We start from the raw sequence: 18,941 nt of genomic DNA, 5'->3' as shown, positions 1-18,941 counted from the left end.
CGCGCGCGAGGCCGGCCGTCTTTGTTAAAGGGCGGACAGGAGAGGGAAAGGGAAACTAGAAAGTGAATCTGATCCCCGACTAGGCGGAGTCCAGCTCCGGGAAACAGAAACTTCTGGAAGAGCTGAGTCGGGGCGCCCCCCGGCCGGGCTGAGGAACCGCTGTGAGAGGTTTGCGCAGCAGGGGGACGTTCCGGGTGGAATTTGCAGCTGGGCCTTGAGACTTTGGTCTTGGCTGCTCAGCTGCCTTCTGAGTCTACGTGCCTTAGCTTTTTGCGGGTGGTTGTTATTTGTTGGATTTTTTTTTTTTTCCTTAGCTAAGATGACTGGAAATATTTCAGCGTTATTTTTGTTGGGTGGCACCGATGCTCTTTATAGCTTTGTGCATCCTAGGCTAAAACTCAAGTCTTGAGTTAACAAACACAAGTGCAATGCCGTGCATTTGTGCCGTGATTTTCACTGGGTAAACCTAGAGAAATTTGGGGGCCAAAACGTGTATATATTCAAAATTTTGGTAGCTATTCCAGGTTCCCTTTGCAAAGAGGTTTTTACACCCCACCCACAATTCTATGAAAATTCCCTTCCCTTCCATGCCCTTGACAACTGAGCTTCCTATAATAAGGTCCTATAATAATATAATAATAATCCTATAATAAGGTCCCATCTTTATGATGGAGTTGGCTTCCCCTGGTAGCTTAGATGGTAAAGAATCTGCCTTCAATACAGGAGACCTGGATTCGATTCCTGGGTAGGGAGGATCCCCAGTCGAAGGGAATGGCAACTCACTGCAGTATTCTTGCCTGGAGAATCCCCATGGACAGAGGAGCCCAGTCCATGGGGGTCACAAAGAGTCGGCCATGACTGAGCGACTAACACACACAACAAAGATGGGGTGGTTTGGAACCTAAGCAGAAAATATCGAATGCCCATACACTTTACCCCCTTCGAATTCACTCATTCGTTCTTTCAACACTTTTTTTTTTTTTTAATATTTATTTGGCTGCACTGGGTCTTGGTTGCAGCATTCAGGATCTCCAGTTGCAGGATGCAAACTCTCAGTTGCGGCATGTGAGATTGAGTTTCCTGACCAAGGATCGAACCCGGGTCCTCTGCATTAGGAGTGCGGAGTCTTAGCCACCAGGGAAGGCCCCTCAACACATTTTATTAAACAACTGCTAAGAGCTAGACATTGCTCAAGGCCCAGTCAATATAGCATGGAATAAAACAGACAAGGGACAAGCCCTCCTCCTTCCTCCCTCCTCGCCCAACACACTGTCTTCTGCATTTTGTTCCTGATTATGCACAGGGTGGAGATAGTTCTCAAACTTTGAGAAAAAGTGTTCATCATCACAAAGTTTAAAAGGCACAAGCTTATCACTTTTATGCCTTGGCAAAATGCCGTGCTGGGCACTTTGTTTTTCAAATGAATGGACAACAATGTACAGGTTTTGCTATGTGTCCGTTAGTTTAAATAATGCTGACTTTGGCTTTGCAAGAAAAGGGGGCTTATGCCTAAAGCCAGTTGTTGCTCCCTCAGAATTAAGTTCAGCGTGGCTAATTAACAGTGTAGGTCCGGAACGGTAGGTTGTTGTGCCTTTTTGATTTTGTTACACTTGTTTGTTAGGAGTTAATTTCTAGTGTGAGAGGTGAAGGTAAAGAACAAATATAATATTTTATGTCAGATTGTGCTATGGAGAAAAAGCAGAGAGAGGGTTGGTGTTTTACTGTTATAAATATATTGGGGAGGAAAGGTTTGAGGTGGGGGAAGAAGTGAGCACTGTGGATATGGGGTCAGGGAAGAGCCTTCCAGACTGGGGGAACAGGAACTGCAATGGCCTAGAGATGGATGCATACTTGGCATGCACAGATGGTGTGGTTGGAGTGGAGAGGGCAGGGAAGAAGTCCTAAGAAATGAGGTTGGGAGGTAATGTGGATGTGGTGGGTCTGTAGGCTATGGTAACCTTTAAGTGGGAAACCACATTTTAGAAAAAGTACTGAATGACTTATTTGGAGGTACAAAGATATGCCCAGAATCTCCTCCTTCCTGAAGATTTAGAATATTTAATAGACCTCTGTTGAAAAATATTTCCAGTTTGTTGATTGTGTTTTTTTCTTCCTTGTTCCTACTTCTTTCCTTTCTTTTAGCTGTAGGGCCAAGAGATAGTCTTTGGTTATCAGTTTGAATGAACAGCAACTAAACAGTAAATGATAAAAATCAAAAGGGGAAAAAAATCCTGATTATCAGCTTGTTTGTTTAGGATTTCAGATTCAGAAAGACTAAAACGATCTGTAAAAAGTTTAAAGGAATATGCATTATCAGGATTGAGAAGAAGCAAAGACCCAGCTGTTGAGTAGGTGTTGAACATGCTGAATTTTAGATGGAATTTGAATATCAGTATTTTTTTCATAATTTGTCGGATTGGGTGAATTCTTGGGAAAATTAGCAGTGTATTGTCTTCTGAATTTATTCTTATCAACCTGTAAAACACAGCAACTGGAGAAAAAGAGAAGTAGAACATGAAAAATGGCAACTAATAGAAAATCTGTTTGGGAAACTGAAAACTTCGTAACTCTTCCAAGGTACAGATCTAAGCCGGAGTTTCTCAACCTTGGTGCTATTGACATTTGGGTTGTGGGAAGCCGTGCAGTGGATTTTAGGATGTTTAAGCAGCAATCTTGCATCTATCCACTAGATGTCAGTAGCACCCTGCAGTTACGACAAACGAAATTAACTCCAAAGATTGCCAAACCCAACTTTTTTTTTTGCCTTCGGGGCAAAATCCTTCTCTCTCCCCCACAATTGAGAATCATGTAACACCCTCATGTATATACCTAATTTATTTGAATTAGTCTTCACAGCCCAAGCTGCAAGAGATAGAAGATGGACTTTAGGTCGGAGAGGAAAAGTTGAAATCAGATCACAGAAAGTCAAGGGTGGTACTGGAGTTCAGGAGGTGGCCCAGGTGAAAGAGTTGATATCCAGGACAATGTCAGAGAATGCTTACTCCCTTAAGCACCAGCTCCAAAGTGGAGGTGGCTGGGTCTGACTGGGGACAAGGTGCAGAGCTATGGACACCGACTGAAGGTGGGAAGTTCAAGCTGGGGCATGCCGTAGGGTGGAGGCTCTTAGTCCCTATGCAGGTCCAGTTCTAGCAGCCTCAGGAGAATGGAGATACTGGTGGCCAGGATGGTTCCCAAGTAGGTGGATCCTGTGGTGGTGTGTAGACAGTGGTTATCAAAGACCTAGGCTGGGGCACTTATAATAGTAGTGAATGGCCTGAGCTAAGGTTTGGCCTGATTTAGGGTACATGAGAGACATTCCCTGGGCACTCGGGGAATTCTAAATAAGGACAGTGAATAACTGAGGTTCTGCCAGTCATTTACATGGGAGTAACAAGCTCCTGAGATTCAGCTGTCAATTTAAAAACTTCTTGGTAATGCCTGGAGATACTCATTTGTAAATTCGGCAGTAGTATTTTCAATACCAGAAAGCATCTCTTTTCCTGGATTCACTGCTTGTTTTCCTCTGCAGACATCCAGGCTGTCCCACATTTTAGTTTTACTGAACTGCCCGAAGAGCAGAGATGTCTTCCAGAGTTGGAAAAGATGGGTGAGAGAGATGGTTGTTAGGTTATTAAACACAATAAGTAAATGTGATCTTTGAAGCTTGTCAAACACATCACACAAACACATTGCATAATCCAGAGATTTATTTTGCCTTAATGAGCTCTGCTTTCTGGGTACAGATGGTGTATAACAATATTGGAGAAGAGTTAGCCATTCAAGAATTGACACTTATCCAATAACTATTTGATTTTCATATTTCTGACCTGGAGGAGTTGGCAGTGGGTAGACTTATTTTAGTACCTTACAGCCTCCTTCCTCAAACACAAGCGCTTTAAGTCATGTTTTTGTTAATCTAATAAACCTCTAGTTTTAGTGATACGGAAATTGTGAAGATTGCTTCTCTGTAACTCTCATGCCTGCTCCTGATACAAACCTTACTCACTTCAGTTCCTATAGAATTTCAGTAGAAATCCAAAGCCTTGTCCAGTAGGTCTGTGAATTCCTTGGGGACTTGTCTTTTCTGTGGATTTAGGATTCCCACCAGGAAACACAGGCAGCCTCCAGAATGTGGAAAAGGTACCACAAGGATTGTCTCCTAGGGCTTCCAGAAGGGATTTGGATGTGCCAACACCTTGATTTCAGGCCAGTGAAACCCATTTCAGGCTTCTAACCTCTAGAACTGTAAGATAATAAATGAGTGTGATTTTAAGCCACCCAGTTCATGGTAATTTATTAGAGAGCCACAATAGGAATGCATACACTTCCCCCCAAAGACGGACAAGAATGAAAAAACAATGACATTGTTTCCTTAATTTTCCTTTTAAAAATGTTATTTATAGGGCATTGTCTTTTAACAAAATGTTATAATCAAAGGTGATTGCTACAGATGGTCTCTCAGACTCTTTAGCATCCTTTTCCTATTTATTCATCTAACTAAATCAGTGCTAGCAAATGACTGAATCAATAGTGCTTCGAGCAAAATGGCATAAAGCAATAGAAATTGCTTGGAACAATTTGACAATGAATTACATTTCAAACATCTTCATGTAGAAAACTGACCTTTAATTGACTATGTATTTGTTTTTTTCTTTTTTTTGACTATGTATTTGTTTTCCTGTCTGTCTCTCTCACTAGATGGTAAGCTGCTTGAGGTTTGGAGGAAAATGTCTGCTTTGTTCACTGAGGGGTAGCAGAATATGCCATCCCCAAATATGCCACCTTGCCATAAGGGTTATTTTGAGCTGAAGGCAATTGAAAAGAAGCAGATATAAGAAAAGCTCTCTGTTCTCCCCCATCTGCCTGGAAAATAATGTCTCTCCTCTCTCTACCAGGAAGGACAGAAGTTAATCACCTGAGACAGCTCTAGTCCCTAAACAGCCCAGAGACACTGACAGAAAGACACATGTAACAAACCTTATAGGCAAACTCTTACTTTCCATTAGTTTCCCCGATATTTGCCTTCATACAATTTGCGACTCAGAAATTTGAAGTTCTTTGCCTTTGCCTTATCATTTCTCTAAAAATGTATCATTTGGTTGTTAGGATGCTATATAAGCCCACATTCTGGTCACACCTTTGAGTTACTCATCACTGGGTACTCATGTATATGCCTGATGCATGTGTTAATAAACTGGTTGTTCTCTTGTTAATCTGTCTTTTGACAGTTTAATTTAAGGCTGTAGCCAATAAACCTAAGATGGGTAGAGGTGAAAGAACCTTCTCTTTGCTCCTTCACCCTAGTACTTTTGGTATCTAGCACTGAAAGCTATTTATTGATAAAGTGAATGAATTGAACATTTTATTTTATGTAAGTCCAGTGTTTTTTTTTTTTTTGCTTTAAATCTACTCAACAAACTACTATTTTTTTTCTTTTTTTCCCTACTCTATAACATTCACAGAGAAATGGTTCTTCTCTCTCTTCTCTCTCTCTCACATGTAGAGGCATGTATGTTCTGATTGACTTTTTTTTTAAAGACAACTCACTGAACACATTTTATTTACAGTTTTGTACACTGTCTTAATATGAGTGGGATTGCTTTTCTACTTGAGGCAATTTTTAAAGCAAAATAACCTAAGTAATACAAAGTGTTAAAGTACAGCGTAAAGATACAAAAACAGACATACTAATTCTAATTAGGAATGTAATTATGATACTATATTTTTTATAATACACAATTAAGTTTAGGAAATCACACAAACATAGATCAGTGATTTGAATGAAAAGCATAAATTTGTAGCAAAGCATTGTAGTTACAAAAAAAATTACCAAAGAATGCACAAAACTAATGTTTATTCTACCTTTATGTCATATTCCTAGATTCTTCACCAATGTTACATGAGAAAGAAAAACTAAACCAAAACACATGAAAAACTGAAATCGGAATCACTAATGTTATCAAGTAGGGAAGCAAATAAAATCTAGCAGCCATCAGCAAGAGTACAGGACAGATAATGCTGTAAAAAGAAACAAAGAAAATTGCCAGAAAACTATGCATTATACTCTTTCAAACCAGCAAAATACGCTCCTTCATATAAAGGAATGTAAGCAAAATCATTCTCCTGTAAGGTATAGAAATGCAAGTTCTTTTTTTAATATTGTAGATGGGTCAAATGTTTTTGTAATGGTTAATTCTATTAAGCTATTACAAAGTGGGCCAGGAACACATGTATGGATTCTGGGGATGATATGATGTGTACTGTAATACTTTGATTGGGATAATGGACACTCTAGCTAAAAAAAAAAAAGAAAATATGAATACAGAAGTACAAGACAAAGGCTAATGAAACTTCCTTTTATCTTAGCAACATTTAGATGGAACTCAAATTTAAATGCAGTCCATTCTGCTTTTGAAGAGGCATTCCTTCAGCTCCCAAATCTTGATTGCTTGAGGCAGTTGCCTATGAGAATACTCAGAAGGTGTCTTCTTAAACAACAAACCTATTTTTAGTGGTGGAGCTGCTTAGTAGCTGTGTCTGCATGGGACTGATAACCAGTTACTATTTTTGGAGGAAGTCCTAACTTTTCCTTGTATACCCTCCCTATATGTCTAACAGTTTCTCTGTTTTCACATTCAGTAGTCCATATTGCTATTTTATCACCTTTCAGTTCAGTTCAGTCATTTAGTCGGTCCGACTCTTTTCAACACCATGAACTGCAGCACGCCAGGCCTCCCTGATCATCACCACCTTGCAGAGTTTACTCAAACTCGTGTCCATGTCTTATCACCGTTAGCTCTAATATTAACAACAACTCCACATACATCATCACTGTAGTCATCAAAAGATTCTCCAATAAGGCACAGCAGTGTCTCTAGCCAAAAAACATCGAGGTCACTTCGTCTCTGCTGTTTGTTCAGTGTAATTAGCCATTGTCCTCGTTTGTTTTTCTCATCTTCCCACATAGGCTCAATACCATCCTTAAAAAGTGAGTAGTCACAGCCAGTCATTAAATTACTAGATAACTGGATATGGTTGTACAGAGCCCAGAAGTCTTCAATAGTATCAAACTTAGAGGTCAATCGAAGGTTTGCTTGCCAAGTTTTGCCTTTATCATTTTTAAAAAACCAGAGTGCCCATCTGTTCTGTAAAGGGTGTTTATTTAATCCAGTGTTCTGGGTTAGTGACCTCCTGATTAGATTCTGTCTTCTCTTCTGTAGGCGGGGGATTGGGAATAGGGGTGGTTTCCGGTTCTACAGTCGCCATCTTAGATCGATCTGATCGCACAATCGCTCCTGAAAGCTGTTTCCCTATTTTCTGAACACAACTAATGTTTTATCAGGTTTGAGTAATTGTTCAAAGATTACAGCATTGTGGTGAGTTACATAATGCGTTTCTGAAAGTCACAAGCAGAAAAGATGATTCCGTATTTCAGTGCCTAGGGATCACAGCAGAGTTCTCCAAGCCAGGAGCCAGCCTCAGGGCCTGCTCATAATACTCCAGGGCTTCATTCATTTCTCCTTTTACTTTGTGGATGAACCCAAGAATACTCAAGCTTTCTATATCTGATGGATTTCTCCGGAGTTTCTTTGAAGCCAATTTCGTCAAAGAATTGATGCTTTTATCCCTATCTGTTGATGGGCTTTCTATTTTTATTGCTTTTAAATAATGGCTAATTGCATCGACTTCAGATTTTTTGTGAAATTCCAGAAATCGGCCGTAGTGCAAATGTATGTGTTGCAGCACTTCTTTGTCGAGTGCTTTCATGCAGAGCACTTTTTGAAAAGTATCATCAGCTTTTCTGTGGTCACCTGCTTCTGCGTACATTTCTGCCAGGCTTGTATAAGCTAACTCAAATGTGGGCTTTAGTTGCACAGCACGTTCCAAATGATGTATGGCTAATGGTATTATTCTGTTGATGTTTTCTTTATCCTGTCCTTTAGGCTGACAGTTTGTAGCGAACTTTATTTGGCTTATTTGTGACTTGTAGCAAAGCCCTGTCTGGTGATGCAGGAAAGCAGAAGAGGGGGTTTCCTCCAAGGCCAATTTTGAGAGCCGAAGAGCTTCATCCAGAACGCCTTTTCTTCGGTAAAACTTGGCAGCATACCGAAAGACATAAGCCTTTGAGGACGCATTGGTCAGTGCTTCTTTGATGTACTTTTCTCCTTCAGCTTCTTGTTCTACATCTTGAAGCTTCAGGCCAAGAAGAGCCTTAATGTATGCATCATTTGGATTTAGCTTGACAGCCTGTTTTAAGGTGTTCAGACAAAATTCCGCACTAATCTGTGCTTTGTTAAAGCCCTCCAGGCGATAGACAACGATTGCATACCCAGTGCTGAATTCGGGGTTTTCAGGGTCCACTTCCAGAGCCTTTTCAAAGCAGACTTTGGCCCGTTCATAATTCTTTCCTCCACATTTCAGCAAGGCCCATCCTTCCTCACAGTCCATCTGAGGACATGCCATTCTATAGCTGGAGGAATTCCCAAGTTTCCTGCAAGTGTTCTTCACCTTGTCCAGGTAAATCTGGGCTTCTGCCTGTTGGCCCATATGGTAATGCAGCCAGGCATAGTTGCCCCAGGTAACCAGACTTCTCACTTCTGATTGGTTGGCATGTTCTTGCTGGCTTAAGTCTTCAGCTTTTTGTAAACTCTTCAGGGCTTCTTCATTCTGGCCTCTCAGGTGTTTCACATAGGCCAGTAAGTTGTATATTCCCACATTGTATTTGATGTCCAGGAACATAATCTCCTCCAAGACCCTGTTTTCTAAATCCGGTATTTCTGTCTCTGCAATGATCATATCCCATGTAAAGTGACATCTCAACAGTAGCAGCTTATCCTTGAGCTGATCCTCATCAGCTTTATAACTGTAAAAACAAAAGCAGATTTTCTTTGTTAGGTAACAAACAGCCAATAGAAATAAGCCAAGTAAAACACCTCCTATTTAGAGCCTAGCCTTGAAAAGGGCCTGCCTGCTTTGATCTTCCATCGAGTTCCTGTATTTCTAAGATCCATTTGGCCTCTGAATGCAGTTTGCTTGGCTCCATACACTGACTCCAGCATTTTCTAGCCATGAAACTTCTCTGTGCTTCAGAACCTCCTTTGTAAAGCACAGAAGATAAACTTAGCACACTGGATTTGGTGAGAATTAATAAGCCTATCTATGTAAAACACTTAGAGCATGCATATTTCATGTTATATAAGAGTTTTCTGTTTTCCTATTGCTGTATTTAAGGTCGAGACCAGTAAAAAACGCAGAGCCTTAGGAAATATTATTGACATCACGACCTTAGTCTACAGATTATGTAACAAATTAAGACTATCTAAATGTGATCATATTTGACCCATTTATTTTAGTTGGATTTATTTGTGGGAAATATTTATTTATTTATATATATTCACAGAAATTTGCAAAGATAGAACATAAGGCAGTGTATCCTTGACCCAGTTTCTCCCAAAGATTATATTTTATCCAACTATAGTACAACATCGAAACTAGGAAACTGACAGTGGTACAATATGCACACTGTTCATTTTTCATTCCTACTAGTAACGTATGCTTCCCTGGTGGCTCAAACGGTAAAGAATTCGCTTGCAGTGCTGGAGACCCAGGTTCAATCCCTTGATTGGGAAGATCCCCTGGAGAAGGGAATGGCAATCCACTCCAGTATTCTTGCCTGGAAAATTCCATAAACAGTGGAGCCTGGCAGGCTACAGTCCATGGAGTCGCAAAGAATCAGAAACAACTGAGTAACTAACACACATACAGAGTAATGTATGAATGATCTAGTTCTTTGTATTCTTACCAGAATTTGATATTTCCACTTTTTTAAAGAAAATGTTATTAGCTCTTTTAATAGATGTAGAGGTAGCTCTTTGTGGTCTTAGTTTGCATTTCCCTAATGCTAGTGATTTTGAACCAGAGAAGGCAATGCACTCCACTTGGCCTTCTCTGACATCATCTGTTGGGGGACGGAGTGGAAGAGTCCAGATGCCTAGCTCATAGCCTGGTGAGAATAGAAGTCTTGGCTACCCACTCAGCCTTTACTAGCAGAGTTGGGAATGGGGCCTTAGTTTTTGTTTGACTTTTTCTGTGGTATTTGGCTAGAGTAGTGGTTGTTTATAAATTTTTTGTTTTGCTAGACTGTCTCCTTTTTGGGTCCTTTGGCTAGAGAGAGCAGGTTTTTCATGGGACTTTTCTATTCATGCCTACCAGCATTTCTAGGTTTCTGGCTTCTCCAGTACTCAGTCTGGGATATATGCAGAAAGGAGGAATATCCATATACAAAAGATTGAAGTTGGACCTGTTCCTTATATACAAAAAATGAATTCAAAATGTGTCAAAGATCTAAATGTAACATCTAAAGCTATAACAATCTAGAAACAAAACAGGGAAAAAGCTCCATGACATTGGATTTAGCAATAATTTCTTGGATATGCTAAAAACAAAGGTAACAAAAGTAAAAATAAACAAGTTGAGCTTTAGCAAAACTAAAAAGTTTTGTGCATCAAAGGGCAGTATCAATAGAATGAAAAGACATCCCACAGAATGGGAGAAAATGTTTTCAAATCATGTACCTGATAAGGGATTAATATTTAGACTAATAAGCAGCTCCTACAATTTAACAACAGAAAAACAGATAACTGATAAAAAGAATGGGCAAAGGACATGCATAGACATTTCCCTAAAGAAAATATACAGATGGCCAGTAAGTACATGAAAAGATGTTCAACATCACCAGTCATTAACGAAATGTGAATCAAAACCATAATAAAATACCTCTACACATCCATTAGGATGGGTATTTATCAAAAACACAGAAAATACCAAATGTTGTCAAGGATGTGGAGAAATTAGAACCCTTGTGCATTGCTAGGGAGAATGTAAAATGGGGCAGCTGCTGTGGAAAATGATGATTCCTCAAAAAATTAAATATAGAATTATCATATACTTCATTAGTTCCACTTCTGGTAGATACCCAAAATAAAGCAAAGACTTGAATAGATATTTGTATACTTATATTCATAGCAGCATTATTCACAGTGGGAGAAACCCAAGTGTTCTCCAGTGGGTGAATGGATAAGCAAAATGTAGTCAGTGCATACAATGGAATATTATTCAGCTTTAAAATGGAAGTACATTCTGACACATGCTTCAGTATGGATGAACCTTGAAGGCATTAAGTTAAATAAGTCACAAAAGGCCGTGTGTTGTATGCTTCCATATATATGAAATATCCACAATAGACAAATCTATAGAGACAGAAAGCAGATTAATGGTTACCAGGTCCTGGAGTGAAGGATGAGAGGTGAGTGACTTCTCAGAGTGACGAAATTTTCTTAAACTAGATAGTGGTGATGGTTGCACTACATTGTTGTACTAAATACTGCAAAATTGTATACTTAAAATAGTTAAAGCTATGGTTTTTCCAATAGTCACGTATGGATGTGAGAGTTGGACTATAAAGAAAGCTGAGCGCCAAAGAATTGATGCTTTTGAACTGTGGTGTTGGAGAAGACTCTTTAGAGTCCCTTGGACTGCAAGGAGATCAAACCAGTCATTTGTAAAGGAAATCAGTCCTGAATATTCATTGGAAGGACTGATGCTGAAGCTGAAACTCCAATACTTTGGCCACCTGATGCAGAGAACTGACTCATTGGAAAAGACCCTGATGCTGGGAAAGATTGAAGGCAGGAGGAGAAGGAGTTTACAGAGGATGAGATGGTTGGATGGCTCACCGACTTGATGGCCGAGAGTTTGAACAAGCTGCAGGAGTTGGTGATGGACAGGGAAGCCTGGCATGCTGCAGTCCTTGGGGTCACAAAGAGTCGGACACAACTGAATGACTGAACTCAACTGAACTGAAAACAGTTAAAATGGTAAATTTTATCATACATGTATTTTATCACTATAAAAATTCATGTTACTAGCCTGAGTAAAAATTCTGCAAATTATGTAAATATGCATGCATGCATGCTAAGTTGCTTCAGTTGTGTCTGACTCTTTGCAACCCCATGGACTATAGCCCACCAGGCTCCTCTGTCCGTGGGATTCTCCAGGCAAAAATACTGGAGTGGGTTGCCATACCCTCCTCTAGGGGATCTTCCTTTAAAATATAAAAGCTAATTACTATGCCATCTGAAATGATCTCATGAACCTCCGTTGGTACCTTTTAAGAAACATCAGTTTAAAGATTAAATAAGGTATCATTGAATAGAGACTCTGGTTCATGTCTAGCTCTATCACTTATTATCTGTGTAGTCTTAACTTTTTAATTTAAAATTCGTTATTGGCAAAAAAAAGTATAATACGAGTACTTGCCTCATAAGTTTCTTTTGTAAATGTAATAATTTACATAATACTTTGGAAGCCAGGCTGGCACTTGATAAGCATCCAGGACATGATATCTACTTTTCTATTATTATGATGATGATTTTTGTTGCTGTTGTTATTATTTTCTTATCAGTGATAATCCACTCTTATTTGTCTGTGAACCAAAGGAGGGGAGAAGGGTTGACAATAGGTCTGTAATTATGCATTTTCTGAAACTGTTGCCCCTTCAAAGTTTTGTACACTGGAACACTGAGGGCAAATTTGCAGGCCAATATTAATGTTTTTTTGATCTGATAAGATCCAAGGTTCTTTGAATCAAGATTCAGTTTAGATAATACAGTTTACTTTAGGCCCTTTAGCTAAGGAAGATGTGGGAGTTCCCAAGCACAGAACTCTAGCCGAGCCCTGTGAACAGGAGGCTGTCAAGGATCGCAGGCCACCTGGCTGCCCCAGAGGACAGTTAACCTGCGAATCTTAGATCCAGTCAGATTGACAAAGCCTGACATAGGAGCCCAGCAGTGCAGATAGTGAGACCAGATGCCAGCAGAGAAAGGTCTTGTTCTCTAAGCAGTGAGCATCTCTTCCTCATCCACCACAATATTTCTCTCAAGATAGCTGAGAGACGCCACTGCTGTGGCTCACACAGCTGTGTGCACTCTACTTTTTTCCTCCTGTCGAGGAGCCAGAAAGCAACATCTGTATCCAGATTAACTGTCCATTCCCCCCCTAGCTCAGACAGAAGGGAGATTGGTGGAAAATTGTTTCAGAGACTGGGATTGTTCTCTCCCTTCCACCCTTTCTGTTTCCCTCCCTTTCTTTGGGTTTCAGCAAATTCCTCAGGAAGATGCTGACAAAGAAGGAAAATGAACTGATAAAACAGTTTATGGGCATGTATGAATGTGCATGTGTGTGAGTGCACTCACGTATACGTTCAGTCCGAAACAGTTGGTCAAATAGAAAAATAAGGAAATGGCATCACCGAGACTAAGTCTGTTGATATAGTATGGTTAAAATTTTTTCCAGAAGCTTTATACAGAAAGGCAGAGAAACAGAGAAAGGCTTACCTCATGGTTGCTGTGAATTAGGCAGCAGTTCTGCAATGCTTTGTCTAGCTGGATGGTCTTCTCTGAGGTCTGTTCTGTCCGTCTTACGGATTTTCAGATAAATTTATGCCCCAGGTCAGGGCTATATATGGGAGATGAACCACAGCTAATGATGTAACTTGTGGGTGTGTTTTTGCAACGATAAGTTGGAAACTGAAAGTAGAAAGTGAAATTAAAGTAGGCAGAATTGCAGAAAATGAAACTTAAACAGCTAATGCTTCCTTTGTTCTGTTTTGAAAATGGATTGAGAAAAGGCTGGTGGAAAGCAGCTTTTTGATGTACTGATTCCTCTCTTCGGGAATTAGCAAGCTCCTGCAGATGGTGAAGGACAGGGAAGCCTGGGGGGCTATAGTTGATGGGGTCCCAAAGAGTCAGACATGACTGAGCGACTGAATGACAACAAATTCCTCTCAGACTTTGTAAGGCCTTTTAGAAACCCAGGAACTAAGAGATGCCAGTAATGTAGAGTCCACTGAACCTAGAGCCAGGGAGTCCTGTGAAAATTGGCTCTGTGAACTGGCCAAAGTCATGCCCTCAATCTGTGCCTTTGTTTGCTCATCTGGAAACAGACATTGTTCTTTATATGGTATAAAATTCTGCAAGTCAGTAAACTGGAGCCTTAACTCAAATTTGTTCCTCTTCTCTGAGAGATCAGTCTTACTAATTATTTTGTGCTTTTGCATACCCTTCTTTCTGGAGAATGATCAGTGATTTAAAAAAAAGAGTCCTAAAACTGCTTATTTGTTCATGGGAACCAAGAAAATCTGCTAGAATCTTGAGACTTCAAATAAAACATGTTGGGCCTGAATGAAAATATTTCCTTATTTGTAATGCCCTCTGTTGTAGCCATCTAAAGTGTTCGTATTCACTAGACATGATTATCATATCTGTGTAAGACTGTTATCCTCTTGGTGCCCATGGCATGCACTTTGGCCTGCCTCAGCCTGGCCTGTGTAATCTTACAGAGTCATGGTGCTTGTGGTAAGAGGTTGAGAAGAGTAAGTGCTGATATGATGGAAAAACCCGAATGAATTTTTGGCCAATCCAGTACTTAGCAACTACTTGGCACATAAAAGCTTGCAAATAAAAGGTGACTATTGATGATGGTGGTAATAATAGTAGTAGTAGTAGTGGTATTTTCTGTCATCAAGTTTAAATAGTGCTTTCTTAAAAAAAAAAACACAACACCTATATTCTTTCTTTTAAAAAAGAATCAGAAAAGGAGGAACTGTAAGAATGTGTTCCTCTTAGAAACACTTAAACACACTGCCAAATCTAAACCCTTCCTGCTTAATCCCTCCCACCCAGCTCATCTGCCATGTCATCCTGAACTGGTTAGAAAGTTCTACACAAATAAAAATTTCTGAATAAATTGTATTCTAATAAATGTTCAGGCAATAAGCAGATGCCAAGATAAATTAATTAGAGAGCCAACCTCTCTTTGCAGGGGAGTGAGGTGTCTTTGGAATTCGTGTGAAGAAAAACAGTTGGGTTTGTAATTTTCCAGGGCACTAGATAGAACGCAGAGACGCACACAAAACGTTTATCGCACCATTGCCATGAATTTGGCAGCAGTCCTGGGTCTATGGGACTGTGGCTTGGACTGATTAGATATTCGGAATCTTGCCTCGTGTCTCTGTGGAGTAAATAGATCTTTGAACAACACAAGACAAAGCAGTAGAGAAGAAAACAGCCCCCCAAAAAGTCTGTGTATGTGTGTGTCCAAGAGTACACTTACAGCTAGGAAAAGAAAACAAGAACTGGAGAAAATGAGACTTACAGAAATGGAATTTCAGCGCTATGCTATAAGTCCATTCCCAGGAGTATAGTAGGATTAGATGGCTCCCTGAGTGACTGGCCAGCTGTGATAAACTACTTCAGCTCTATGAGCCTCAGTTTCCTCAACTGATGCAGAAGTGATTGGGAATAGATTATTGAATTTCAATCATCATAGCACACGAGAATCATCTAGGGAGACTTCAGAATAATGCTAATTCAGCCTCACCTGGGCCCAATTGAAGACATCCCTGGGAATGCCCCTCTCCCCATCTCAGTAGTAAAAGGAAATGCCCAGGTGATTTTGATGTATGCCTGGGCTAGAACAAGGTACTGTTGTCTATTGTATGACGGAAATTCTCTGACTGAGCGATGTGGGACTCAGTCCCTGAGCCTCCTTCCCTTTCTGTGAGGCCCAGCTTCAGTCTGTTCGTGACTGTGACTTGTTTCCCCACCTGCACGGCGGGCAATGAAGTCCTCAGTTTCCTCCTGATTCACAGGATGGCATGGAAGAAGAATGGGATTCTGAATGTTTTGACCTCTACTAGAGGGAAACAGCGGAGAAGGCAATGGCACCCCACTCCAGTACTCTTGCCTGGAAAATCCCATGGATGGAGGAGCCTGGTAGGCTGCAGTCCATGGGGTTGCTAAGTCGGACAAGACTGAGCGACTTCACTTTCTATTTTCACTTTCATACATTGGAGAAGGAAATGGCAACCCACTCCAGTGTTCTTGCCTGGAGAATCCCAGGGATGGCGGAGCCTGGTGGGCTGCCATCTATGGGGTCGCACAGAGTCGGACATGACTGAAGTGACTTAGCAGCAGCAGCAGCAGCAGAGGGAAACAGGGATGGGAGAGGGCAAAATGGTTAAGGGGGTCAACTCTGTGGTGACAGGTGGAAACTAAACATTTGGTGGTTAGTGCACTGTAGTGTGTACAGAAGTTGAAATATAGTGTTGTACATATAAAACTTACATAATGTGATAAACCAACAGAAAGAGTATGTTCCTGGCTTTTGAGATTATTTCTAAATACTTCCCCTCACATCCATGGTGAAGAACTCAGAGACATCAGAAGTCTCTTGTTGTGAATGTTCTGATGATTTTCACGTGCTATGCTATGCTAAGTCACTTCAGTCGTGTCCAACTCTGTGCGACCCCATAGACGGCAGCCCACCAGGATCCCCCGTCCCTGGGATTCTCCAGGCAAGAACACTGGAGTGGGTTGCCATTTCCTTCTCCAATGCGTGAAAGTGAAAAGTGAAAGTGAAGTCGCTCAGTCGTGTCTGACTCCTAGCGACCCCCTGGACTGCAGCCTACCAGGGCCCTCAGTCCATGGGATTTTCCAGGCAAGAGTACTGGAGTGGGGTGCCATTGCCTTCTCCAGATGTTCACATACTTATGGGTTTTCAGGCATCCACTCAGCCCACCTTGACCTGCAGTTTGGCTTGTTGCAACACAGTCAAGTACAAACTGAACTTGTACCATTTCCTCCTTTACATTTCAGGCTTCTCTTGAATAGATTCACAGGGAGTTGTAGGAAGTCTTGAGCCACCAGCCCCTGACTACCCACCCCCCCTCACCAATAGCAGCATCTTGTGTAACTGTAGTACAGTATCAAAACCAGGAAAATGATATTGGTACTGTGTGTATATTTTAAAGAGGGAGGTACGGTCATGGGCGATGCTCCTGAAAGTTACTTTGGGAAGTCTCAGAAAACTACATGGGGGTCTGTTAGAAGCCTAGCTCAGTATCCCTTGTTAAGAGTTAGTCAGTCAGTCATGTCCGACTCTTTCTGACCCCATGGACTGTAGCCTGCCAGGCTCCTCTGTCCGTGGAATTCTCCAGGCAAGATACTGGAGTGGGTTGTCATTCCCTTCTCCTGGTGATCTTCCCAACACAGGGATCAAACCCAGGTCTCCCACAGATTCTTTACCATTTGAACTACCCGGAAAGCCCCGTATATATTTTAAAGATAGAATATATTGTGATTTCATCTTACAAATTCAAATTTACCAAAATTTTACTTAACCTAATTGATCCTACATCTCTGTTTCTTTTCTCCTGAATTGACTATCTCATTTCTAAGTGATACCAGTGTACATATGTTCTACTCCACAATACACTAAGAAGTCTCAGAATAACAAAACAATTCACAATGACTGCTTATTTGCTGTTCTTTTGTTCACAAGATATATCCTTTTAAAAAGTTGAATTACAATGTGTTAAAAAAAGTCACTTGGAATACTTCTTTATGTGGTTTTAGCCTTTATCCCATATATATATATATATATATATGTATATATATTCATTTTCCTTGTTTTGATTTACTTTAAATACTTTTTTTTTACCCTAACATTTTATTATGAACATCATTAAACATAGAGTTCAGAGAATTTTCCAACAAATGCTAATGTACTCACCACCTAGATTCTACAGTTAACATTTTACTATGTTTGCTTTGTCACATATTCAGCTATCAGCTTCTGGATCTACCAATCAATTTATCTTATTTTGTTGTTGTGTAAGAAGATAATCAGTATGATTAACTGATAAAACATTTCAGCATATGTATTGTTTTAACTTAGTCGGACCTTGTTTACAAGGAAAAGATGGTATTCCTGCTCTAGTAGTTTTCTTCTGTCTAAATCTAATAAATCTGCTCTGTTTAGTATCCACAAGGTTGAAATGGTGTTGCCAAGGGTGGGGGAGCGGAGGAAGAGGGATGTACTGGGATTTGGGGGTTGGTAGATGCAAAATATTACATTCAGAATGGATGAACAACTAAGTCCTACTGCATAGAATAGGGAACTGTGTTGAATATCCAATGATAAACCATAATGGAAAAGAATATAAAAAAAGAGTGTATATATATCTATATGTATAACTGAGTCACTGTGCTGTATAGAAGACATTGGCACAACGTTGTAGATCAACTACAATTAAAAAAAAAAAAAAGAAATGTGCCTCTGCATATTCTGTTTTTTTAAATGAAGTATAGTTGATTTACAAATTGTGTTAATTTCAGGTATATAGCAAATTGATTCAATTATATATATATTTTTTCCATGTAAATAGCTATATTCTTTTTAAAATTCTTTTCCATTATAGTTTATTACAAGATACTGAATTATAGTTCCCTGAGCTGCACAGTAAATTCTTGTTATTTATCGATTTTATGTGGTAGTGTGTGTCTGTTAATCCCATATTCCCAATTTATCCCACCCTCCTGCCCCTTTGGTAACCATAAGCTTGTTTTATATGTCTGTTAGTGTTTCGGTTTTGTAAATAAGTTCATTTGTACTATTTTGTAGATCCCACATATAAGTGACCTCATATAATCAGTCACGCCTGTGTAAGGTAGATGTTCGGCAATATGGGAAGATGGCACACCAGGAGAGAGTGTGCACTCTCCGTGCCACTCTCACCCGCACATTGTCCTGTGCATCTTTTCCATTTGGGTTTTCCTGAGCTGCATCCTTTATAACAAACTGGCAGTCATAAGTAAAACACTTTCCTGGGTTCTTTGAGTGGTTCTAGTGAATTATCAAAACTGAGGAAGGGTTTATGGGAACTCCTGAATGTGTAGCTAAGTCAGACAGAAGTAAAAATAACTTGGGGACCGACTACTTGTAAGTGGTAACTAAAGAGAGGACAATCTAATTGGATTACACCCTAGACTTGTGGGGACTCATGCTAACTCCAGGTAGTTAGCATTAGAACAGAGTAGAAT

At 40.1% G+C, this 18,941-nt stretch overlaps 2 protein-coding genes and 1 pseudogene across 2 annotated transcripts in view; 1 reads left to right on the top strand and 2 right to left on the bottom strand.

The window, feature by feature from the left end:
* Positions 1-36: 36 nt before the first annotated feature.
* LIPA (lipase A, lysosomal acid type) overlaps positions 37-18,941 on the top strand; it is a 128,628-nt gene continuing 109,723 nt past the window's right edge. The window contains exon 1 of the mRNA XM_019988660.2: positions 37-168. The gene's annotated coding sequence lies outside the window, so the exon portion shown is untranslated. The remainder of the gene's footprint in view (positions 169-18,941) is intronic.
* On the bottom strand, positions 3,690-7,266 carry LOC109579142 (eukaryotic translation initiation factor 4E-like; annotated as a pseudogene).
* LOC109579139 (interferon-induced protein with tetratricopeptide repeats 1-like) lies at positions 7,432-13,586 on the bottom strand. Its single transcript, XM_019988657.2, has 2 exons — positions 13,395-13,586; positions 7,432-8,863 (listed from the first exon to the last, which is right to left on the bottom strand). Exons 1-2 carry the CDS (start codon positions 13,397-13,399, stop codon positions 7,432-7,434), a joined length of 1,437 nt encoding a protein of 478 aa, XP_019844216.1. The 5' UTR covers positions 13,400-13,586.

This window comes from Bos indicus, chromosome 26, assembly GCF_029378745.1.
Source record: "Bos indicus isolate NIAB-ARS_2022 breed Sahiwal x Tharparkar chromosome 26, NIAB-ARS_B.indTharparkar_mat_pri_1.0, whole genome shotgun sequence".
NCBI classification, from domain to species: Eukaryota; Metazoa; Chordata; class Mammalia; order Artiodactyla; family Bovidae; genus Bos; species Bos indicus.
The sequence above is the reverse complement of the archived record's forward strand: the minus strand, read 5'-3'. Positions and strand labels throughout refer to the sequence as shown.